The sequence below is a fragment of the Puntigrus tetrazona genome, unplaced genomic scaffold, assembly GCF_018831695.1.
Source record: "Puntigrus tetrazona isolate hp1 unplaced genomic scaffold, ASM1883169v1 S000000002, whole genome shotgun sequence".
NCBI lineage: Eukaryota > Metazoa > Chordata > Actinopteri > Cypriniformes > Cyprinidae > Puntigrus > Puntigrus tetrazona.
In genome coordinates, this window is record NW_025047682.1 from 1,120,079 (window position 1) to 1,141,908 (window position 21,830).

Sequence of the window (21,830 nt, forward strand, 5' to 3'; positions counted from 1 at the left end):
AAAAAAATCTATATACTAGTGGGAACCAGAATATCACATTTTATTCCTGACAGATGATGGCAAGAGGCAAATTGCCCGTTCACCTTTCATCTGCCCCCACCCTCACCCCGATCGACCCCTGACCCCCACCCGAGAACAGTGCAGTTTATCTGACATGCAACTCCCTGCCCTAATGGTGCCATTGGCGCCCGAGCGGGCCAGGGACGCCCTGCATGGGCACGATTATGATTTCACCGTCTGCTTTTTCTTCTGGAACTTTCTGAACTGTGATTGGATGGCGACGGCCGCCTTCTCCGTCTCGGGGGCGCCCATGTCGATGTCAAAGTCCTCGGCTGGGACGTCCTTCTTGGAGGGGTCTGTGGGAACGACACATTGTGTATTGGATCGATATTACGCTCTGCGGCTCTGTTGCAGTTCTGCGGTCAGGCTTGACTCTACTTTTTATGGTTGATCAGGTTTGACCTTTACACTAGACCACTGTGCTCTGCAGTTGCTGTACGACAATGAAAAAATGCGCACTCTTAAAAATAAAGATTTCTTTAGTGGCAACAGTCATTTCATGAAGAACCTGTAACGTCCTTGAACATATTCAACTGCACAAAGGTCCTTTACGGTTCCTTAAGATTATTAAAATGTTGACGTTTAATGATAAATTCAAAATTGTTCTTTTGTGGCATTGCTACAAAAACAACTTTTTGGAACAAAATCGACAAGAATCAAATATTATTATTAATCAGATACATGTTCTTGAGTGTATTTCCTCATATATTTGCATTTTTAGCAAATTACTTTTAAAGTTTTGACCTCACGAAAATGTGTTGTGATCTTTTACCTTTTTTTAGGCATAAAAGTAATGTAAAATTAAAATTAAAGATTAAAAATGGTAACACTTTACTTAAAGCCTTTATGTATAATGATTAAAAAAGGGTTAAAGAGCATAATGCATTATAATTATTCATAATATGCATTATATTTTGTTGTCATAGATGATAATAAAAATTTAAAATGCACATTGTTACGCAATGTATTAATTATGGTTGCAATTATTCATGAGATTGCACAAAGTGTTATAAGGTGCATTACAAGCCATAATTAATGCATTAACCACTTCATTATACATAAAGGCTTTAAGTGTTACCAAAAATACCTTTATTGTACTTAGTTATTTCTACATTTACTAATGCTTTATTCAAATTAAAAGCTTTATATGTTAATATTGTTTAATAGTCCTGACTCAGCATGACCCAACAATGAACAGTTGTATTTATTAACTAATGTTAACATATATTATTTAATACTTAAACAAATGTCTCAAATGTCAAACTGCTCTCATGTTAACATCAAATGTCAAATTGCTCTTAAGTAAATGCCAAATCGCTTGTAAAGAGGTAGTTCTCAAAAATGAAAATTGCCCTGCGTTCAGCCTCGAGCTATCCTAGGTGTATTTGACTTGATTGGCGAATGCAATCAAAGTTATATAAAAAAAAATATCCTGGCTCTTTTTTAAGCTTTATAATGGCAGCGAATAGCGGTTGAGATTTTAAAGCAAAATAAAGTGCATCATCCATCATAAAAGGTACTCCAAACGACTTGATAATGGCCTTCTGAAGCGGAAGCGAAGAGTCTGTGTAAGAAAAATATCCATATTTAAAACTGTAATCTCGAGCTTCTACTAAGTGTCGTACCAGCGTCCGTTCCAGCGGATGACATAAGTGAGAAGTGACAAAGAGAGAGCACAACAAAACACGGGTCATTAGATGTACAAAATGACGATTTGTAATGAAAAGTGTCTAAGGTTTTCAATATAATACAAGTTTTGCTGTAAGACTTTTCCCAAGACAAGCATATTCTCCCCGACACACCTACGCCATCCTTTACGCCATCCGCTGGAATCCAACTCTTGTGAATGCACAAGAAGCAAGAGATTGTAGTTTATAAAGTTTTAAATAAGGATATTTCTCTTATACAAACCTAGCGTGGCACACTAGTCCTCAAAAGTGAAGCCATCACGTTTCGATCGCTCCAAGCGGCTGGTCCCAGTATAGGTCATAAACCCTGCCCTTTCCATGTAATCTAATGGGGTGTGAGACTAACAAAATAAAATTTCATTTCAAATATTTTGTTTGGTTTTAGTTAAAGTGATGCCATAAAAACGGGAGTGTGACGCCATGATTGGCAGCTGAGACCGAAAGCTTCTAAGGCACAAACTGACTTTTTGGGGTTTTTTAGCACAAGCCTCTTATACGCAATCTGCAGATAAAAATTGGAGCAGAACAGGCTAGTTTAAAAAGGGATGTGTGTTTGCGATCTACTCTGCGTCCTAGACTCTATAGACTGTGGTCTTGAGTTCGCTACTGCGCAGACTCTGCTCTCAAATCAGCTCAATACGTCTGTGCCCTTTACTTTGCTTCATCCATCTTTTTTAGCAGCCTGTGACATAAACGCATCTCTTCAGAAGTCCTTTATTAGCCTCGTGGAGTAATTTTGCAATGGATGGATGCACTTTATTTTGCTTCAAAATCTCGACCACTACTCACTGCCGTTAAAAATGAACAGAAGCGGCAGGACATGTTTTAATATAACTTCAACTGTGTTTGTCTGGGAGTACAGTTCACCGTTGCTTAGAAAGTCCAAAGACTGCAATAATGCATGAGAAACTTGTGGGTTTCACCTCGAGCTGTATTTCTAAAGGTTTTTGTTAATATTAAAGTTTAACAGCAAACACAAAACAAAGATTTTGGCTCGCTCACGCTATAATCCTTTTATTAGACTGACAGGACAGCTGCTTTGGTGGTTGCCTAGCAACATAAAAAAAACACATTGCAGAACTATACAATGCATCCGGACCTGGGCTAATTTTCATTTCTGGGTGAACTACCCTTAAGTTAATGTTAGTTAATGCATTAAAAAAGTCCTTTTTTAAATTTTCACAATTTTCTTTCATGTGATTCGTTCAATTCCACACCTTATTATTATCTTCACTTACCTTCAAACATAAAATCATTCGACATTTTCTGCAAATATTGTTTACACTGTGTAAGGGAGAAGGAGAAGTAAAAGAACTTGCAAAAGACTCCACCGTGACCATATCCAGATAATAAGATGCCGAGTTCCACTATGGAGTAGTGAATTATACCTTGTCCACCTGAGGGTTTGATGTTTCCAGCTGATCCGGATTCTTGTCTCTGTAAACAAACCAAAAAAAAAAAGAACAGAGATTAATGTCTGTAGATATATTCAGAAGAAATCCCATATAGCCGATGAATGATGAGACGGGCATTGAAGATGTCAGTTTTCTGTCTCATTAGCTGATCACAATTTAGTGCTTCATATCCTGAATTAATAACTCAGTGTGTACAATGAATTTCAAACACTTCAGAAGAGCTTTGATGCTCTGACGCTAAAGCAATCTTCCTCGGCACGCGTGTGTGTGTGTGTGTGTGTGTGTGCTCATTTTCTGCTGATGGCATTCTGTATGGATCTGGTTACAGTGGAAAGCGTGTCATTATATGCAGAAGGATTATTCCACACACACACACACACACATACACACTCACACTGGCACAATTTAATCATATTAGTCTCTCTCTCTTTTCCTCTGTCTCCTTCTACCTCAATCAATCCTCTTGCGTTCAGTTCTATCTTTGTCTTACAGGCTCTGATAAACATGTGGAATTTGCATAAGAATGTTTGGCAGGGGAAAATCTGTGAACGCTTCACGTTGCCCAAATACAAAATGCTTGGTTATTGCTTTGCATTAAGAAGCGGATGCAACCAAGTCATCTTGCTTTTGGGGTAGAGTATAGTTTCGTGGCTGTTGTGAGGATGGTGAAGGGCGCTGCTGCATAAATTACAGTCATTTGAAATGTCATACAGCGTAGAGTTGAACGCATATGCGCTCGCGCTACTTTGCACGATTAAAGCTTGAGAAATTAAATAGATGCTGAAATGTGAGCACGTTCTTAATCAGTCAAGTCAAGCCGGTTCAAGTCAGCTGCACAATATTAAACAGGAAAATAAGAGAATACATGTTAAAACTTCAGGCAAATTTCGGACAAAATTCTGCCGTAAAGCAGACAATGTTTGTCTATTTAATGTTTGTTCAGTTTAGTTCAGTAACTGTATGAAACAAATATAAAGCTCTACAGAAGATTCAGCTCGAGTCAGTTGAACATTGATTCAAAATGAAATTTTGGAAAGTAAAAAAATAATAATAATAATAATACAAATAAAAAACAATGCAGGCATTCAGAATAATCTGATGCAAAAATATGATTTTATTTTAAGATTTATTTGTGCATTAATATCCCTATTTTTACATATATTTAAATATATATGTTTAAATAATATATATATATTATATAAAATATATATATATATATATATAATATATATATATATATTATATATATATATATATATATATATATATATATATATATATATGTCACATCTTTGGACTCTTTGTTTTGATTTCTTGTCCCATGTGCTCTGTGTGCCCTAGTTTCAGTTAATTGTCTTATTGTGTTCAGCTGTGACTTGTTAATTTAGTAATTTGCTTTGTGTATTTAAGTCCAGTCTGTTTTAGTTCAGTTGGTCAGATCGTCTTCGTTTTATATATGTGTGGTTTAAGATTAAAAGACTATTTATGTTATATTCTCGTCTAGCGCACCTTCTCTTAAACCACTGTGACTATAAAATACACTATATATAATATATTTAATATATATATATATATATATATATATATATATATATATATATATATATGCATAGTTTAATAACCCTCTATATATAATCTTCAGCTAATTTCAGAATATCCCTTTTTCATATTCTACATTATAGAGTTATAATAGAAGAAAAATAATCTGAATAATCTGTTTTTGAATGCAGTGTTTAAAAAAAAAGATTATCAGATTTAGTTTTACTCAAAAATACTACCCTGGGGAAAATACTATGAAACTTTTTTTACTCAGAAATGTAACAAATAATTAAAATATTTGTAAAGAAAAGGCAGGGTTTTGGATTTAATTTCAGCATGGTGTAGTGTATTTTCCAGCAGGGGAAACCGTCTGAACAAATCATTGCACAAAGTAATGAACTCACAGCCAATAAGTACATTGTAATGTTTAACTAGCAGAATTTTGGACCAATCAGATTTTACTGTGGGCGGGGCCGTCCAGTTTAACACCACAGATCTAAAAAAGCTGATGACAAAGTGTCCTGTGACTCGTAGGTCGTGGCTGGTAAAAATAAAAATAATTTATCGTGGTGTAAAGGTTAGGATGAATTAATGTGTGTCAGGGTAGTTTATTCTGCTCCAGCACTTCTCATTTTCAAGCACATTTCTAACCGTGCTGTAGGTACAAACCCGCAGTGAGACCCCCGCCCCGCTTCAGTTTCTGCTGGAAAGGGGTGAAATGAGGGAAATCTCACTGCAGAGGAACGCTCTCCTGTTTCTAATCCTGTTTGTGTGAGGAAACTCTGGAGTGAGGAGCAGAGGGAGACATTTTCTGGCAGAATCAATATCAGCAGGGCTACATCCCTCCATCCTGACAGTCTCAAACCACACAGACTCCGAGCTAATGCCATTAAACTTGGATTATTACATTGGGCTCCGGGGAGGCACAAACAAACGCATTAATTGGAGTGAAGTGTCAGTCAGCGGTGTGGCATGTGAAGATGCGAGTCTGAGTGTGGTCAAATAAGGGCAAGAGAGAGATTATATTCAATTTATTTAGCTAATCAGATGGACATCTGAGAACAGACACTTTAAGGCAAATCAGTTCACCTGGCGCCCAACTATCTATTATCTATTACTTTACAGAAATCTGCGACTCAAAACTATGCTTTAATCATTGTTATTTTAGCATTTTAATATTTATTAATGATGTCAATTAGTCTTTTATTTATAGTTTTTATAGTAATTTCAGTTTTAGTTATTTTATGTAAATTGTGTTTTTATTAGTTTTTTTCTTACATTTTTGTATATAGGGATCCAATGCATCCATATTTGTTTTTAACTAAAATTTCAGTCATTTTAGTACTTGCATCAAAAAGGGTAGTTCACCCAAAAATGAAAATTCATCACGAATTCATGTCATTGTCATGTCATTTCAAACCTCTAAGACTTCAGTTCATCTTTGAAACATAAAAAAAAGATAGATAGACAGCAACACAACTGAAATGCTCCAAGACCTTGAAAAATAGTATGGACATTGTTAAAATAGTTCATGTGACATCAGTGGTTCTACTGTAATTTTACAAAAGGACAAGAATTCTTTTACAAATAATGACAATTTTTCTCCCTCACGAGGGTTAGTAATTAAAATTTTTGGGTGAACTATCCCTTTCAAATTATTTATTTGAGTGAGTTACCAGTTTGATATATATAATTTTAGCTTGATTTCCATTGCAGAAAATTATATTTAGTAGTTTTATTGTAACAACACTGGTATCATATTCAGTATCATATTTCAAATCAGCTAAAATGCAACAGTTGTAGCATATTTTGCTCTTTTTAAGTTATTACACAATCCTAACTGTTCTCCGAATGCTCAATTTTTTTCCCCTGGTTATGACTAAAGAACATTCAATTTTATCATTTTGCAAACATTATGGGAATGTTACCATTTTAATGTTTCAAAAATGTTTTCGTGGTATCCTAACGTCAACATTCAGTAGCATTCTAAAACCTTGTGGGAATGTTATTTTTAAAAAATGTAAAAAATGTTTTTGGACGAACGAAAAAGTTGGATGTACAATGTAAAAATAACGTTCATAACCACATAACTTTAAATAATTCTATTAACATTAGTGGAACATTAGTGTTCGCAACCTGAGAACATTTCCTGTTAGCTGCCACCGCCGGTCTCACCTCTGCAGTCCAACAACGCAAACGACAATCTTACTTATCCGAAAGAAAAGCAGTGACACAAAATCACATTAATGAGAGAATGACTGCAGGAAATAATTAGTTAATGCATAAACACCGGCTCCATTTGGAAGGGGCGAGCAGAGAGAAGCGTTTTCACCCTCCTCATTCTTTCTTTCTCTCTACCGCCATATGCCTCCCCCATATTGTGTGTTCATTATGAACAATGATGAAACGATGATTGCAATCATAAACTTCATTAGCCGCAGTGAAGCAAGGGTTTGGCAATGAAACCCATGCGTACATCACGGGGCAATTAAAATTTTAAGAGAACAGGATGCTTGCTGCTTCTCAGTGGACAAACACGCTCGGATCCAAAGGGCTCCGGCGGATGAGAATCACGGCATGTAAAAATAGGAATGAAACCCTTTTACTTGGCTTTTAATGTCAGTGGTGGATGTCAAGCATGACTCAGGTGTCTGCAGTGAATTGAACCTGATGCCACAGAGATGCCCCGAGCTCAGCACACCAGCGCTTGCGCACTGCCACTCGACGCCGCAGCAGCAACTTTGAGCGCGCACTGCCGCGACGCTAATGAAGAACTCCGTTTATTTCCACTCACTCTGACGGCTGGATTCGCTAATTAATAGAAATGCATTTTAAACCCCATTCACAGATGATCGCCGAACCGAACGCTGACGGCCCCCTCCTCAAAAGTGATTTATGGACACACTTCTGGTTTCCAAAAAGCTTGTTCTTCTCAACCGGCGAGTGCAGATCGTTGGTGTCTATAAAAATGCGAATGAAAATGCGAACGATCCGCACTCAAAAAAAGCTAAAAAAGGGGTTTTTTTACACCTCTCCCAAATTCTTGTTGTGTTAATCAACTGAGGAATTTGCAAAAAAATAAATAAATACTGTATTCCGTCTTTTTCATTCGAAGCCATTTGGAGAGCTATTTTAGATTCATTTGGCAGCTTGAGAACTTGGAAAGGCTTCCATGCTGTTCTCAACATCTATTAAGAATTTAAGGGAGAAACGCACACAACTAGGACACAGACGGCTAAAGAGGGAGGAAAAACTGGGATCCGATGCGTCATATTTGAAGGCTAACAGATGCTCGACTGAATGTAGGAAACAGGCTGGAGGATGGGAACTCATATGGTGGCTTTTATTTGAGCGCCTCGCCACCAGAAAACACTGCAGGACGTAAATACTGAACTGATGAATGTGTGAAACCACATGCTGATGATTCCATAAATGATTATCTCCGAGCAGATCTCGCTGCTGGAACGAAGCGCGACTTATTTTTGGCACTGAAACTTCTTGTTTTCCATAGCGTTCATGTTAACTGCAGTCAAAAAACCTTTAATAAATGTGTATGGAAGACGGCTTGCCAATAATTGCTAATGGTTAAATAAGGATTTTTGGCCCAGGAGCTTCTTGTATTTAACAGTATTCATAACCAAATGTAGTTGAAGAGGAAAAAACAAGGCATGCAGCATTAATTGCATCATTAACTACTTAAGCAATGAACAACAAGAAAATTTGCAACAAAAAACTACTGTATTATGTATTAAATTACAATCTTGCATCCTGTAATTTATCATTTTATCGGCCCCCTGCTAAACATTATAAAGAAAACAATAAAGAATTGTTGTTATATATTATATAACAATATTATATAATAGTATATTATATAATAGTATATTCATATGTGCTATGCAAGTTTCTGTTCAAATGATATATTATAAATCTACTTGTAAACATATTCAATGTAAAAGAAGTTCATCTTTAATTTAGCATATGTTACTTGCTAAAAAAGATTAAAAATGTATATTACATTTAATGAATATTGGTGTGTGTGTGTAATTATTAAATTAATAATTAAAGTACGGTAAATTAATAATTTGGATAATTATTTGACTATAGTGTATATAATAATAGATTTAGATCTATTTTTTATTTCAATTATTTGCCTGATAATACGGAGAGAAGCACAGTATGAATTTATTTGATTCCCATAATATCCTAGGATTATAATTATAGTACTTTTTTATTTAGCTTTATATTTTGTCAAGAAACATATTCAATGCCTTTTAGCAGATTTGGTTTCTAAGGTGTTGTGAGTGTATTTTAGCACATTAATATATAGTTTACCAAGCTTTTTTAAGCGGTTGTTGGGTATTTTTCTAGGCTGTTGCTAGGGTGATTTTCTTGGTGGGTGTAAAGCAATGAATCTTTCACTTTATGTTTTTTCGCTCTCCCCAGATGAACGTTTTACTATGCATTTCTATCTGTTATACTATATGACCATATATCAGTTTTTATGCCAATTCATGACTGACTAATTTTCTGAAAGGTCAGTTATTCTTGTGCCAGAGCACATTTGCATATTGATGTGAACTCGTATATCAGGGCGTTTCACTCCGGTGTCCACCGAGCTCCGTTTACGACTCAACTAAAATAATATGCTGCTCAATGCAGAAGAGTTTGTGTGATTTACAATATTATCTTCAGGAATCGCGCTAGCACAGAGGCGACACGCTGTTCCACAAAGCTGTGGCTCTGTTTTATTGTTCAACAAGCCTAATGAATAAACATTACGATGGGGAAAACAGAACGAGAGCACGAAATCAGGCGAAAAACGCTGGGAAAACAGAGAAAAGCAGGTAAATAGCTAATCACACTTGAGGAAACGAGCACATATGACTGGCAGCTGCTTTTATCGGCCGGCTTGTTACGTGTACATCCTGTTTCATAGGCTTACTTCCTTTTCCACTATCCTGTCCGTGAATTTTGCGATAATGGAATCTATTTTTCCTGCTGAGATAATCCAAGCAAGACTAATGACGGCGACTGCATGGACTCCTCATCAAATATTTAGAGACATTAGCGGTGGCAGCAGCCTGCCTTCAGGCACCTCCCACCACGCGCCTCCCTTCCCCGCATAAGAGGAGGACACCACTGCAGGGGTATTTCCTTCTGCCCCGACACGTGCCCCCACCCTTCACACAGCACACTTCTGTGGCGGGAAGACTCTACCACCCTGCAGAACTAGTCAGAAAAATAAAGCAAAACCCGTTCACCCCATCCGCCATCTTATGAGAGATTTCAAAACGTACAGCACCAATCCAAAGTCTCTATTAATATCACACTTCACCACAGGAATTTTACCCAACAGTCACTATGTGCCTCTATATATATATATATATATATATATATATATATATATATATATATATATATATATATATACATATACAGTCACGTGAAAAAGTTAGGAGACCCTTATGAATGCCACGATTTTCCATATAAAGACATCATAAAATCTCCTCAGCAGGTCTTAAAATATAGATACAACACATGACACATTTTACTTGCATACTTGTCATACTTAAAATGGCATGCTTGACTTCTACTTAGAAAAAGTGTAAATATATATCGAACTATATATGCTCTTTTCTTCATTCTTATGAGGTAGAGGGCGCTAGTACACGTCATCTGTGCTAATATTTCAAAACAACGCACAAGTGAAGAAGAAACCTAAAAAAGATGCTTCCGCACGTGATCATTAGACATAAAACAGCATCAAAACTGCGTATTGTTACGGAATAAAATGATGACCGATGAAGAGATAATATTGACCATGGATTATCAAAAAAACAAGCAGATACCCTGTTCTTTATTTTGATGTTTTGTGTTCAGATATTCAGATAACAAAATATACCCAAATTAATACCTAAATGGGGACATAGTGGTATACTTAAAATATGATGTAAAGTTCACGTAAAGAAAACGTATTAGTTTTAGTCTAGTAGTTTACTGAGACTATACTTCAGAGTGTACAAAAATTGTTTGCAAATTAGTATTTAATTAGTACACTATGTTCACTGTTAGTATAGTTGCAGTACAAGCTAAAACTGGTGAAAACTAGTTGTGTAGTCAAATTTCACTACTGTTATACTTAAAGTATAATTTTATGTACTAGAACATGGGCCAAATCAATCCCAAGGAGTATTGAAAGAGTGCACTTACAAGTATACTACCATATTTATACACTACTGATATTTGTTAAGGGAGCAGTAAACACTACACAGAAACCAGAGTGCAGCTTTAAACTTGAGCCAAACTAGAAATGTACAGGAAAATCTTCTTCATGGACTCTTTAGTGGTCTATTTTTTCTCTCTATCCACGTCTAATCCTCCTCTTGCCCTAATATGCCTTCTTTCATTCATTCATCCCTCTTTCTATCCTGTTCAGTGACATTTCCCTTTCAGAGCGACTGCAGGGATTACTGCTCGAGCGGTGAGGCTGGGCAGAGAGCTGCGGTCCGACTCTCTCTGGCAGTTTAGAAGGATTACGGAGGATCCGGGCGGAATCTGTGTGTGTTGTCAGAATGATTATGGTTTGAGGAGATGGTGAATCACAAACATGACTGTGATAAACAGCAGACACATTACAGTGGACGTAATTCATCACACAGCGGATGCAGGTGATGCATCAGACATTATGAAGCAGGCGCAGAGATTGAGGGAGCATTTCATGAGTTTTAAAGTGGAACGGATCACATCCGACGCTTTACAATTTGACATGTTGGGAGATATTTATACAGCCTATCGTATAACGGGCCCTAAAGCCAGGTGCACATCATGCAGTTATTTATATATTTATTTTGAAATGGCTGCTTTTTTGCTTTCGCAACAAATCAAATGCTCTTTTAAGCATGAAACAAGACGGGGGAAGAAAATCGGGGTAAGAAAGACTGACATTAAAAAACATATTTTCCGAAAAAATGTGTCATGATCAAAACTTTGTAATCCATGCATCACGTCTGAGAAAAAAATGCTTGTTTTTGTTAATAATTTTTCTCCTAAAATTAGCATTTTTCAATGCTTTTAATACAGTTTTAGTTTTAGCTGTCTATAATAGCGCTGATATACATTTTCCTATCGTAACATATGAGCTGTTAAACCCCTCAATAAACACGGTGTATAACAGAAATCCTACAATGTGCAGTTTTGCTTCTCAGTATTTCTTTAAGAACGTTTAAATTCTATTTTTAAATGTCATTTGCTTCATCATTTGGAGGCATAAGGCATTGCGAACTGGTCAATGTTACGCCCCCTCTGACTTTTGTAGGCGTTTGGCTGAAGAACTGGCCTTGTCTTCTGGTGTCAGCAAACTAGACGTGAGCGTCTGTCTCAGAATCGCTGTATGCTCAAATTTGTCCATCACTGTCCTCCAAGGGTGGGTGTAATTCACTTACAAACGCCTTTAATCTGCAGATTGGGGGTTCAAAAAGGTGAGACGGACACCGAGAGTCTGCCAACCATCCTTTCTTATGGCAGTATTTCAACATAGCTGCTTTCCATGAATCAATAACCCTTCAGACCCCAAGCCTCTTCTGAAGAGCGAGCGGCACAAATCCCTTCCTGCCGATAATGGCTCCGGGTTCTGACAGGCGGTTCAATACTGTGTACACACTGCTGATACATCAGGGAAACAAGTGCAGTGCTGAGTTGCAGGAGAGTTTGCTCTGGAGTCTGCTCGGGGCAACTGACCGAGGAAATAAACAGTAAATCTGCTCCCGTGCAATGCGGGATCTGAGATCTAGCGCCGCGCCGTCAGATGTTTAATGCAGCGAGAGGAAGATGAAGACATAAACGAGCAGGAGGAACAGAAACGTGTGCCCCGGACCGCCGCGTGCAGCGCTTTTGGGGGGTCGTTGTTTATGCGTGTGCAGCCTGGTTCCCCCATGCGCACAGCCGAGCGCGCTTTTCCTCTTTATCCGTGTGGAAGATGCAGAAGCGCTGGGCCGTAATGTATAAAAATCAATTGTCAGGCCTGATTACATCCAGTGTTTGCACCTCGAGGGCCATTAGTTGCTTTTGATCTCCGTCAAGTTCATAGCTGCGTTCACCACAGCACATGGAACTGCTCAGTTCAGATGTAGCTCCGAACAGATCAAGCATATTGTTTAGGTTCGCAAGGATAACCGAGTAATTTTGCGTTATTTTGCATACGGCAACCCTCATTCTGCGAAATGTCTTCCAATGTTATTTCGAGCCCTGCAGCCACTCTACATACACTCTATATATACTCAACAATATCAAAACACCTTTCATAACAGCCATGAGAGACAGTCATAGATATTAGCAACATGGCTGCATTTTACACAGTATCACAAAAGATAAAGAAAAGGTTTTTGATATATATTCTTTAACACTCTTCAAAATTCTTAAACCAAGAAGGATCATCAAGAAAAAAGAAGTAAAAAGAGACAAATTATTGTATAAAGTCGAAAACCAGACTATTCTGATGATCTGAATCTTGACAGTGTTCATTACATGGCAGTCAATGAGACAGTCATAAGCCTCCTGGTTTTCATCAAAATTGTCTTAAATTGTAACCCGAAAGACAAACGAAGCTTTTGCTGGGTAGGAACAACATGATTCATGTCAAAATTTTCATTTTGAGGTGGAGAACTCTTCAAGTTAATATTTTTACTTTAAGTAAAAACTACATTTCCCATGATTCTCAGTGGCAGTTTGACGTTTACATTTGAAACTACTTATACAATTTAGTTTGACTAAAACCACCTGAGCAGACTTGCAATTATGACTTCTGATCCGCAAGCATGAGTGCTTGAAGATAGCCTTTATAGGCTACCGGACCCCTATCATGGTTCAGATCCAAATCCACCCCGTGTTACATAACCCTACAGAGCAACAAAAGTCATCTACAAATCCTCTTAATATCTCAGTGTGGACAGCAGTTCAATCTCTGGTCTGCCCTCCAAATCTGGACCTTTTGGATTTAGTACCATACTCATTCTGTAGCTTTATGTACAGATTTGTTAACCAATACACTGCAGCTTATCTGGGAATAATGGGTAGGGGAAGAGAAAGAGCGATTTCTCCACTCTCATGTCGGAAAGACCAATCGATCCATACTAGCATCAGTGGAGGTCATCGCCGATTGTGCCTAATCCTGATCTCTTTGTCTGATCTCATCAATCTGTGCCGTGTATTTTCACTGCATATTTATTAAATCCCTGTTTAAACAATGACTCGGATATCTAATCAGGTAAATGTGTCACAGAGCCCATTTCAGGCATAAGAGATTACACTCCAAATCCTAACGCTCCCTCTCATTCAGACAGACTCTTGCAAACAGGACAGCTGTTTTGTTTTACTGTCTTTTTTTAATTTACTCATTCTTGTGTTATTTAAAGGCTGTTTCCGACTTGATACTTGGGCTACCAAACCTCAAAATGAGTCGATGTATTATAAAGGCGGTTCAGATATGATTCATACCGATAAAATTCTAGTTTTCACTTAAAACAAATATAATCATAAACAATTCAAAGTGGTTCGATGTGCGTAGTAAAGAAACACTTTTATATTTTTCATGATTGAATTAAATAATAGATTAATTAAACAAATAAATAATACAGGATCTGTTCTTTGCCGTCATGTAGTAGCTAAGTGCTTTTGTCTTTTCTCCTTGCGTAAATGATAATTGTTAAAAGTAATTGTTGAATTGTACTGTATTAGTAAAACATTTTCATTTTTATTTGGAGATTCAAAGTGAGAACGTTTATAAGTGCACATTTTTATTTTAATCTATCTGTTTCTCTTTTCTCTGTCTGTTTTTGGATAGATAGATAGATAGATAGGTATTGTATAGATAGATAGGCAGATAGATGACAACACCAGTCTTGAATCACTTTTTACAGATGAATTAAAATCAGACATCAAACAGACATTGAACATGATTACGTAAATAAAGGTAAAAGGCCGTGAAAATGATCTGGTTCTTAAGTGAGAAGAATGCAGGTTACCGCTGGGACAGGTCAAGAGAAGATCTTAAATTATTCAACGCTGTTGTATGGAGTGCATACTCCACTAGATCTCCGCTTATGCTGCTCTAGCCAGCATTTCTGGATTCCATGTGCTTTCCCTGTTCAGTCATTTCTATAACATTTTCATACATTTCCTGCTGTGAGGTAAGGGGTTCCTCATGCACCGATGCTGCAGTGGGTCGGCGCGCACTAGGCGCAGACGCACGCGCGCGCGCGCTTCAGGCGTTTCGAGCGCGTGCGAGGCGTAGTGATGGTAGGACTGAATCATTTGTAGAATCGATTCTTTCGAACCCCCAAAACAAATCAGCGGTTCTTGCGTCATCGCTCGATCCCAGACTCACACCAGTGTTCTAAAACGTTCCAGGGCTACGTTTCCCAAAACCCATAGAAAGCAATGGAGCTACGATCAACTTAAGCTTACGTTGTTTTTGGGAAACTAATTTTAGTTTATTGCAGCCACTATTCAGTTCATTAAAAACAAGTAGACATGTATAAGCCTAAAAATGTAGCCCAGTTAATGTCTAGTACAATAGCAAACGGTATTCTTACTATAACTCTCGTTGTCGAATCTAACAACAGATGACTTTAGGTTGTTAGTGGGGGTGCAAATGAATCACAGGGGGAAAATATGAACAGATGACTTTCAGTTTATCGAGTTGATGATTACGAGTCGGTTCTCGGTTTAAATAATTGGTGTGTTGTTGACTCCACAACAGCTCAGACAGGTTCAGTTATTAGAAGGAATCGTTTCGACTTGTTCTATAAACCAGTTCATTAAAAAGATCCGAACGAATCACTAAACGGCTGTTCTTAAGTTAATGCAAGTTTATGCGGTTTAATTAGTATTTAAGTATTTTTAATCAGCCCTGATTTAACGATCAATCCCAAAAGACCAGGAAGAAAGACCTAAGCGATAAAGTAAAAACGATTAGTAAAAACTATCTGTAGTTGCTCCATATGACACAGTATTACGAATGGATATATATATATATATATATATATATTATATATATATATATATATATATATATATATATATATATATATATATATATATATATACATTATCAAAAACATTTGAAGCATCATCACATTACTAATTCGACTTAAAGATCATAAGAGCAAATTTACTAGCCGCTTATCATCAGTAGGCATCAGGGTCATCCCAGGTTAGTGTTGACTCTTAACTGACAGCTGTCATTTGTTGCATCGTTAATCAAAGCGTGGATAATGCTGATTCGACAATCTGTCTGCGCGCGCAGAGGCAACAGAACAATATTCCCAACCCGTCGCGCTCTTTTAAGCTTTACAAAGCGTGCTGTTTTTGATAAATGGATGCCGTTTCAGTTTTTTTTTTGCGATTTTAGTGAAGAAAGCGCGCGCTCACGGGGAAATATTAGACTGCAATCAACAGAAGTTGAAGGCATTGCTAAATTTTCATGGTCTCCCCAACACTGAAAGAGAATTTCCTCCTAGGGAAACCCCATTAGCTCGTTACAGTAGAGTGATGCATCGCGCACCGAGGGTTATAGTAGGCTATATGAGGAAAGCTCACCTCACTCATGCTGGATGATGAGTATGATGATGAAGGGTGGATTCGGCAGAAGAGCAGCAGTGATGCAGTCCTTCAGTCCGCGCGCTGCGTGGGTTTGTGCGCCTGCTGGAGTTTTATACTTGGAGCTCCAACTCCCTTTCATGTCATCACGTTTGCACTAAACCAATGGAAAGCTGCCGGTGTCAACGCTTCTGATGTCACCGCTTTAATCTTCTGAATAATCACCGAAGCGCACAATTGCAGCCTTTACGAATCCTATAGAAATGTACAGCACGATAAATTACATATTTTGATGCAACTAAGTGCATTCAAAATAAAGCTTTTAGTATATATTTCTATCAAAATATTTCACTTCAGTTCACTTAACGCACACTCATTGCATATTATTTATATACGCCTTATACATGTGTATGTGCTTGTGGGTTAAAGGATTAAAAAAAATATTTATTAAAAAAAATTATCCAGCATGATAGCAAAAATGTTGAATTTCTACTACATAATAGTAAAAATATTAATTAAAAATATAATTAAAAATAAAAACAAGTATAATACTAATAATATAAATAAAATAATAGTAATATTCAAAATATGCTTGCAATACATTTACATATACAACCAAGTAGCTATGCCCACTAAATGTATTCAGTTTGCGTTACAATTAGCAGAAATTAGATTCTTTTAAGACTCCCTCCACAACCTGACCGCAAATGTGCTTGTACACCTCCTTCCTAGAGAGTCAGCATGCAGCCCTCGCCTCGCATAGATTCAGATGAATGCCAGTGCAAAAGCTTCACTGCAGCAGCGGTTCTTGGCATAAATGAAGTTTGGATCAATGTAATCTTTAAAACAGCAGCAGGGAGAAGCCTCACCAGCAAAAGACCCAGAGCCAGCCCCGTTGAAGAGAATGGTCCTTAATAGGGGGATATCTTAATAAATCATTTGCGTATTAGCATATACATTGATTGTGCAGTGGAGGGGGAAAATGTGCAGTTTTCTCCTTTGCTGCAGCATGTGAGCTTGGGGAGAATTCCTGTTTGCATGCTGCCACCCACAAACTAACACAATTTCAAATCGTTTTGGGGCTTGGTGCATCGGATTCACATACGGTCTTTATAATCGCTGAGCAGCGGGTTTGGTTATCGCAGATGTTATCATCTCTCTCAACAGATGAGCTCCATTAAACACGAGCTATTCCTCTGGTGCCGTGCAGGATAAAACCAGTTAGAGCGACGCAACTACAGCCAGATCAAGAATTGTGTGACATCTCTGTCTTTGTTCCTTGAATTCCCATTATATTTTTTTTATATGCTGGCTTGTTAAATGACAATCGATCGCCTTCCATTAATGCAAGTTGGAAGACCAGCTTTAACAGAGACATTTTAATGGAGAGTGGAAATTTAAAGGCAGTCTGTGGTGTTCTCTATTGACTCACACTTGGCCAAACAGGCCTTACAGGGCACTTGTCACCATGAATTTTCTGATGATCCCTGTATAAATGGAAGAAAACCATTTATAGAAAGAAAAGCCTTTTAACTTCTTGATTTTGCATTTCCAGCACTTTAAAGAAATAGCGTTCCCATAAATGAACATTTGCTGAAAGTGTACTCATCCTCAGGCCATCCAAGATGTAGATGATCATTTTAATCTTCGGAACAGATTTGGCTAAATTTAGCATTTAATCACTAGCTCATCAATTGCAGTGAATGGGTGCCGTCAGAATGAAAGTCTGAAAAGCTAATCCACAAGTAATCCACACCACACCAACCCGTCAATTAATGCAGTGTGAAGTGAAAAGCTGTGTTTGTATAAAACAAATCCATTATTAAAAATTTTACTGACTTCCAGCCATCACTACCAACTGAAATACAAGTTCAAAATCCATAATGCTTCTTTCAGTGAAAAGTCCATCCCCTGTTGACCTCACACATTCAAATCCACTGGCATGTTTGTTTGTAACTGTTTTGAAGTGTTTGTCACTTTTAACCGATGCTTGATCTGTGCATGTTTCTCTCTGGAATCAGACAAATCGACTTTTTCACTGGTCAAAGAAATATTATGGATAGGACTTGTACTTTGGTGGGAAGCAATGGTGTTTGACGTTCAAAAGACCTCAACGAAGGATTTGGTGATTGTTCGGACTTTCATTCTGACGGCACCCATACGCGTTGGTGATCAAGCAATGTAATGTTAAATCTGTCCAAATCCTTTCCAACAATAAACAAATTCATCTACATCTCGGATGACCTGAGGGTGTGTAAATTTCTACCAAACTGTAATGTTTGTCTGAACTATTTCTTTAATTCAAATCATAGCCCTGCAGAGGGTCACTGCTCTTTTCTTTACATAAGAGAATCGTGCTCGGGTCTCTGTATTTTTGGTCTTTCTTGAGTAAACAGTGCCGCAGACAGTCCCTGTTTAATGGCGCTGCCTGGTGTCATATAATGTCTCTGCTGCCCCCGAGCTCTGAATTTGATAATGACCCACACTGCAACACTTTAGTAAGATCCGCAGAAACAACCGACCGTGTTTTGCAGTCTCTAGAATTTTCCTGCTTGATGTTGAGTATTTGACGATCCGTAATCGTCACCCAGCCAAACCTGACAGCAATAGCACATTACTGTACATATTCAAGCAAATGCTTAATTAAAGTCTACTTCTCGTGATTACTTTTCAGCTATTCATTATACTGACAAGGCTTTGAGAATGGTTAAGCCTTAATTAAGGCCATTCCTGATAGACTATCAATGACCATTAGCAAAATCCTATGAATCATCTCCAATGCACTGCTGGCACAGAAACTGCCTACACTAAAGAGAGCACAGGAGATAACGGAGGAGGAGGAGGGGAAACGTTCATTGGCATTGATACGGCTTTGCTTATATTATAGTGAACCTACTTCCTGTAAGTACAGAGGAAACCCCTCTCAGATCTTCTGCACAGTGTTACGCTGTCATTGCTTGTGCATATGCAATCTTATGGCAGTTCATAACTGTAAACACATTTACGGTCAAAAACTGTAATTTACTGTAATTGTCATTAAACAACTGGAGATTGTACATAAAGGCCGAATGTATATAAACGATAACAAAAACTATTAAAAAACATGATGATTTAAGCTAAATACTTTCAAAAGTGGAGCGTCACGCAGGGAATTCTGGGAATATCACTTTACAGTTTTTATTTGTAAATTTTACATTTAATTTGTTCTAAATACTTCTAAAAACTGGAATTAACAACATTTTACATGAACACTGGCACATTTTAATTCTGTTGATAGGTATGTATTGTGGCGATTCAGAATTGTCGCTAAAAGCTAATAATTAATCGTGCCTCAAATATGTTCTTCACGAAATCCAACCCTAATCCCTAAACCGATAGCGCTGACAAAAGCAAAACCAATATAAAATACGCATTTGTTGATGCAACCGGGCCATTTTAACTTCCTTTTACACAGATTTGAACAGATTTTGTCAAACCGTAGTGATATGTACTTGTTGATACATATTTCATGTCTCGCTAAAAAGTGTATGTTTGTGCCATGATACCAGGTAGTTTCTAATGTGTATATACACTCTAAAAAAAAACTTATTTTTATATTTTTGTATGATCTGCTTACACCCCCAGAGACAGTTATGGTTAGAGGTGGATCTTCATAAATAGTCATAAATAGTTATGTTTTTAGACTTAATTCATGCAGTGCTGTTATGTGCGTATTTACATACTCTCTGCGTCTTTATCTTAACAACCAGCCTGCATAGCAATGCACTAAAAAGAACATGTTAGCAACCACATAACACCCTGGCATCATGATGGTGAGTTTTGCATTGCCAAACACACTTATTGTCTTCATAAAATATATCAATTTTGTTATGCCTTATAATTAATAATGATCCTATTCAGTGAAGACTCTATAGTGACCTCCGCACATATCATATTGTCTGTCATGCACCTCACTTTGACTTTCATTAGCTGTGTGCTGTAATGAAGTGTTCGATTCACTGCGGGCTCATTTGAAGTAAATGGCTCTCTGCCACTGAATCACACTGAATTATTACTGGCCTCCCGGAAAACCTGAACATTTAGTTGGAAAAGCAAGAATTTATCCTATTCCACGTTACTTCATAGAAACATGTCCAATACGGTTTTTAATAGGCACTTACCAGTGGTGCAAATTATTGATTGGGCAAAATGGTGGAGTTGTGTACATGGATGTTCAATGCTGGTGAGAGAAAGATCTTGATTACAGCATGCCTGTGTGTTTATTGGACTAGAAAATTTAGATTAAAACATAAGGGTTTACGTGATGCACTGCATGAATGCTAATCTCAGCCCAGTGAGATCAGTGCAATTCAGAAATGTATTTTTTTATACCTCAAATGAGCCAATAACATAAAAGCTGAAATCTACCTGACTTTTCATTTAATACATTTGGTTATATACCAAATGTCAATACACTAAACTAGAGCGAATAGAGCTTATAAAAATGGATGGCGGGCTGTAGGATGATTTAGTGAATTATAGGATGAGAGCCCACCATTATGGGTCAAATCCCAGCTACATAAGGCTTAGCATTAAACCTTAAAGGAAAATTTCAATGTGAAGAATTTGTAAAATTATGCATTGTATCACTTGCTCATCAATGGATCCTCTGCAGTGAATGGGTAACATCAGAATGAATTATTCAGATTTTTTTATCAGCTGTTTGGACTGCAAAGGATCAATTATAGAGATTATACAAAAGGCATAATGCTAAATTCCACCAAATCTGTTCATATGAAGAAACAAATTCATTCACCTACATTCCTACCTGTATTCTTTTAAGGTATACTATGAAAAAATTTGTCATTGACATAATTTCTCGAACTGCATTGGTCTGCTGATCAGCATTGCTTTTCCTAAATATAGGCAGAAAGAAATGGGTCTCAAGCCAGTATGCACCATGCAACCACAACAGAAGCATTTCCATCGACTTGTTGGGGTATATATAAAGAGAACAGAAAGTTTTGCTACTCTCTGGAGGTTTTATTGTGAGAAAGTGATACATCTTTAAGAGCAAGGTTGTGAGCAAAGGTGATAATATTTCCTTTTCAATCATTAGCTCCTAAATTTTGCCTTCTAGCAAGACCACCCTGGTGTATCAGTTTTAGACATGCTGCATTTCTGTCTGGTTTTTCAGAAACACAACAGTGGTTCATTAACTCTCGGAAGCGCCTTTAGCAAAAGATCCAACTAGATTGTGTGGACAAATAAACTGTGGAGTCTGGCTGACCTTTACGCTTTTCACATCCATGATCATTTGCTTAAGGAGAAGACAGTCATTCAGACCAACTGAATTAAGCAGCTATTCTGAGAGGTTGTTAATAGTGAGCCAAGATCTATGGAGAACTTTACAGCTGCTCACTCTCTGAATATTTCATAACAGTAACTTTGAAGGTCCATGTTCTTGAATTGAAAATGCTTTGGGGAAAAAAGTTAGACTTTAATGGCCATTTTATGACTGAACAAGACGATTTCTGACAGTTATTTTAGTGCA

General features: G+C 37.4%; 1 protein-coding gene across 1 annotated transcript; it reads right to left on the bottom strand.

Moving 5' to 3' along the window:
* Nucleotides 1-121: 121 nt before the first annotated feature.
* On the bottom strand, nucleotides 122-16,442 carry pcp4a (Purkinje cell protein 4a). The gene is made up of 3 exons (XM_043229263.1): nucleotides 16,298-16,442; nucleotides 3,137-3,185; nucleotides 122-356 (listed from the first exon to the last, which is right to left on the bottom strand). Exons 1-3 carry the CDS (start codon nucleotides 16,304-16,306, stop codon nucleotides 223-225), a joined length of 192 nt encoding a protein of 63 aa, XP_043085198.1. The 5' UTR covers nucleotides 16,307-16,442; the 3' UTR covers nucleotides 122-222.
* Nucleotides 16,443-21,830: the final 5,388 nt, after the last annotated feature.

Bases quoted from the DNA above. Each gene is read 5' to 3' on its own strand.
- pcp4a (XM_043229263.1), bottom strand. The intron at 357-3,136 runs GTATAATTCACT...TCGTTCCCACAG, and splicing joins CAAACCCTCAGGTGGACAAG to ACCCCTCCAAGAAGGACGTC.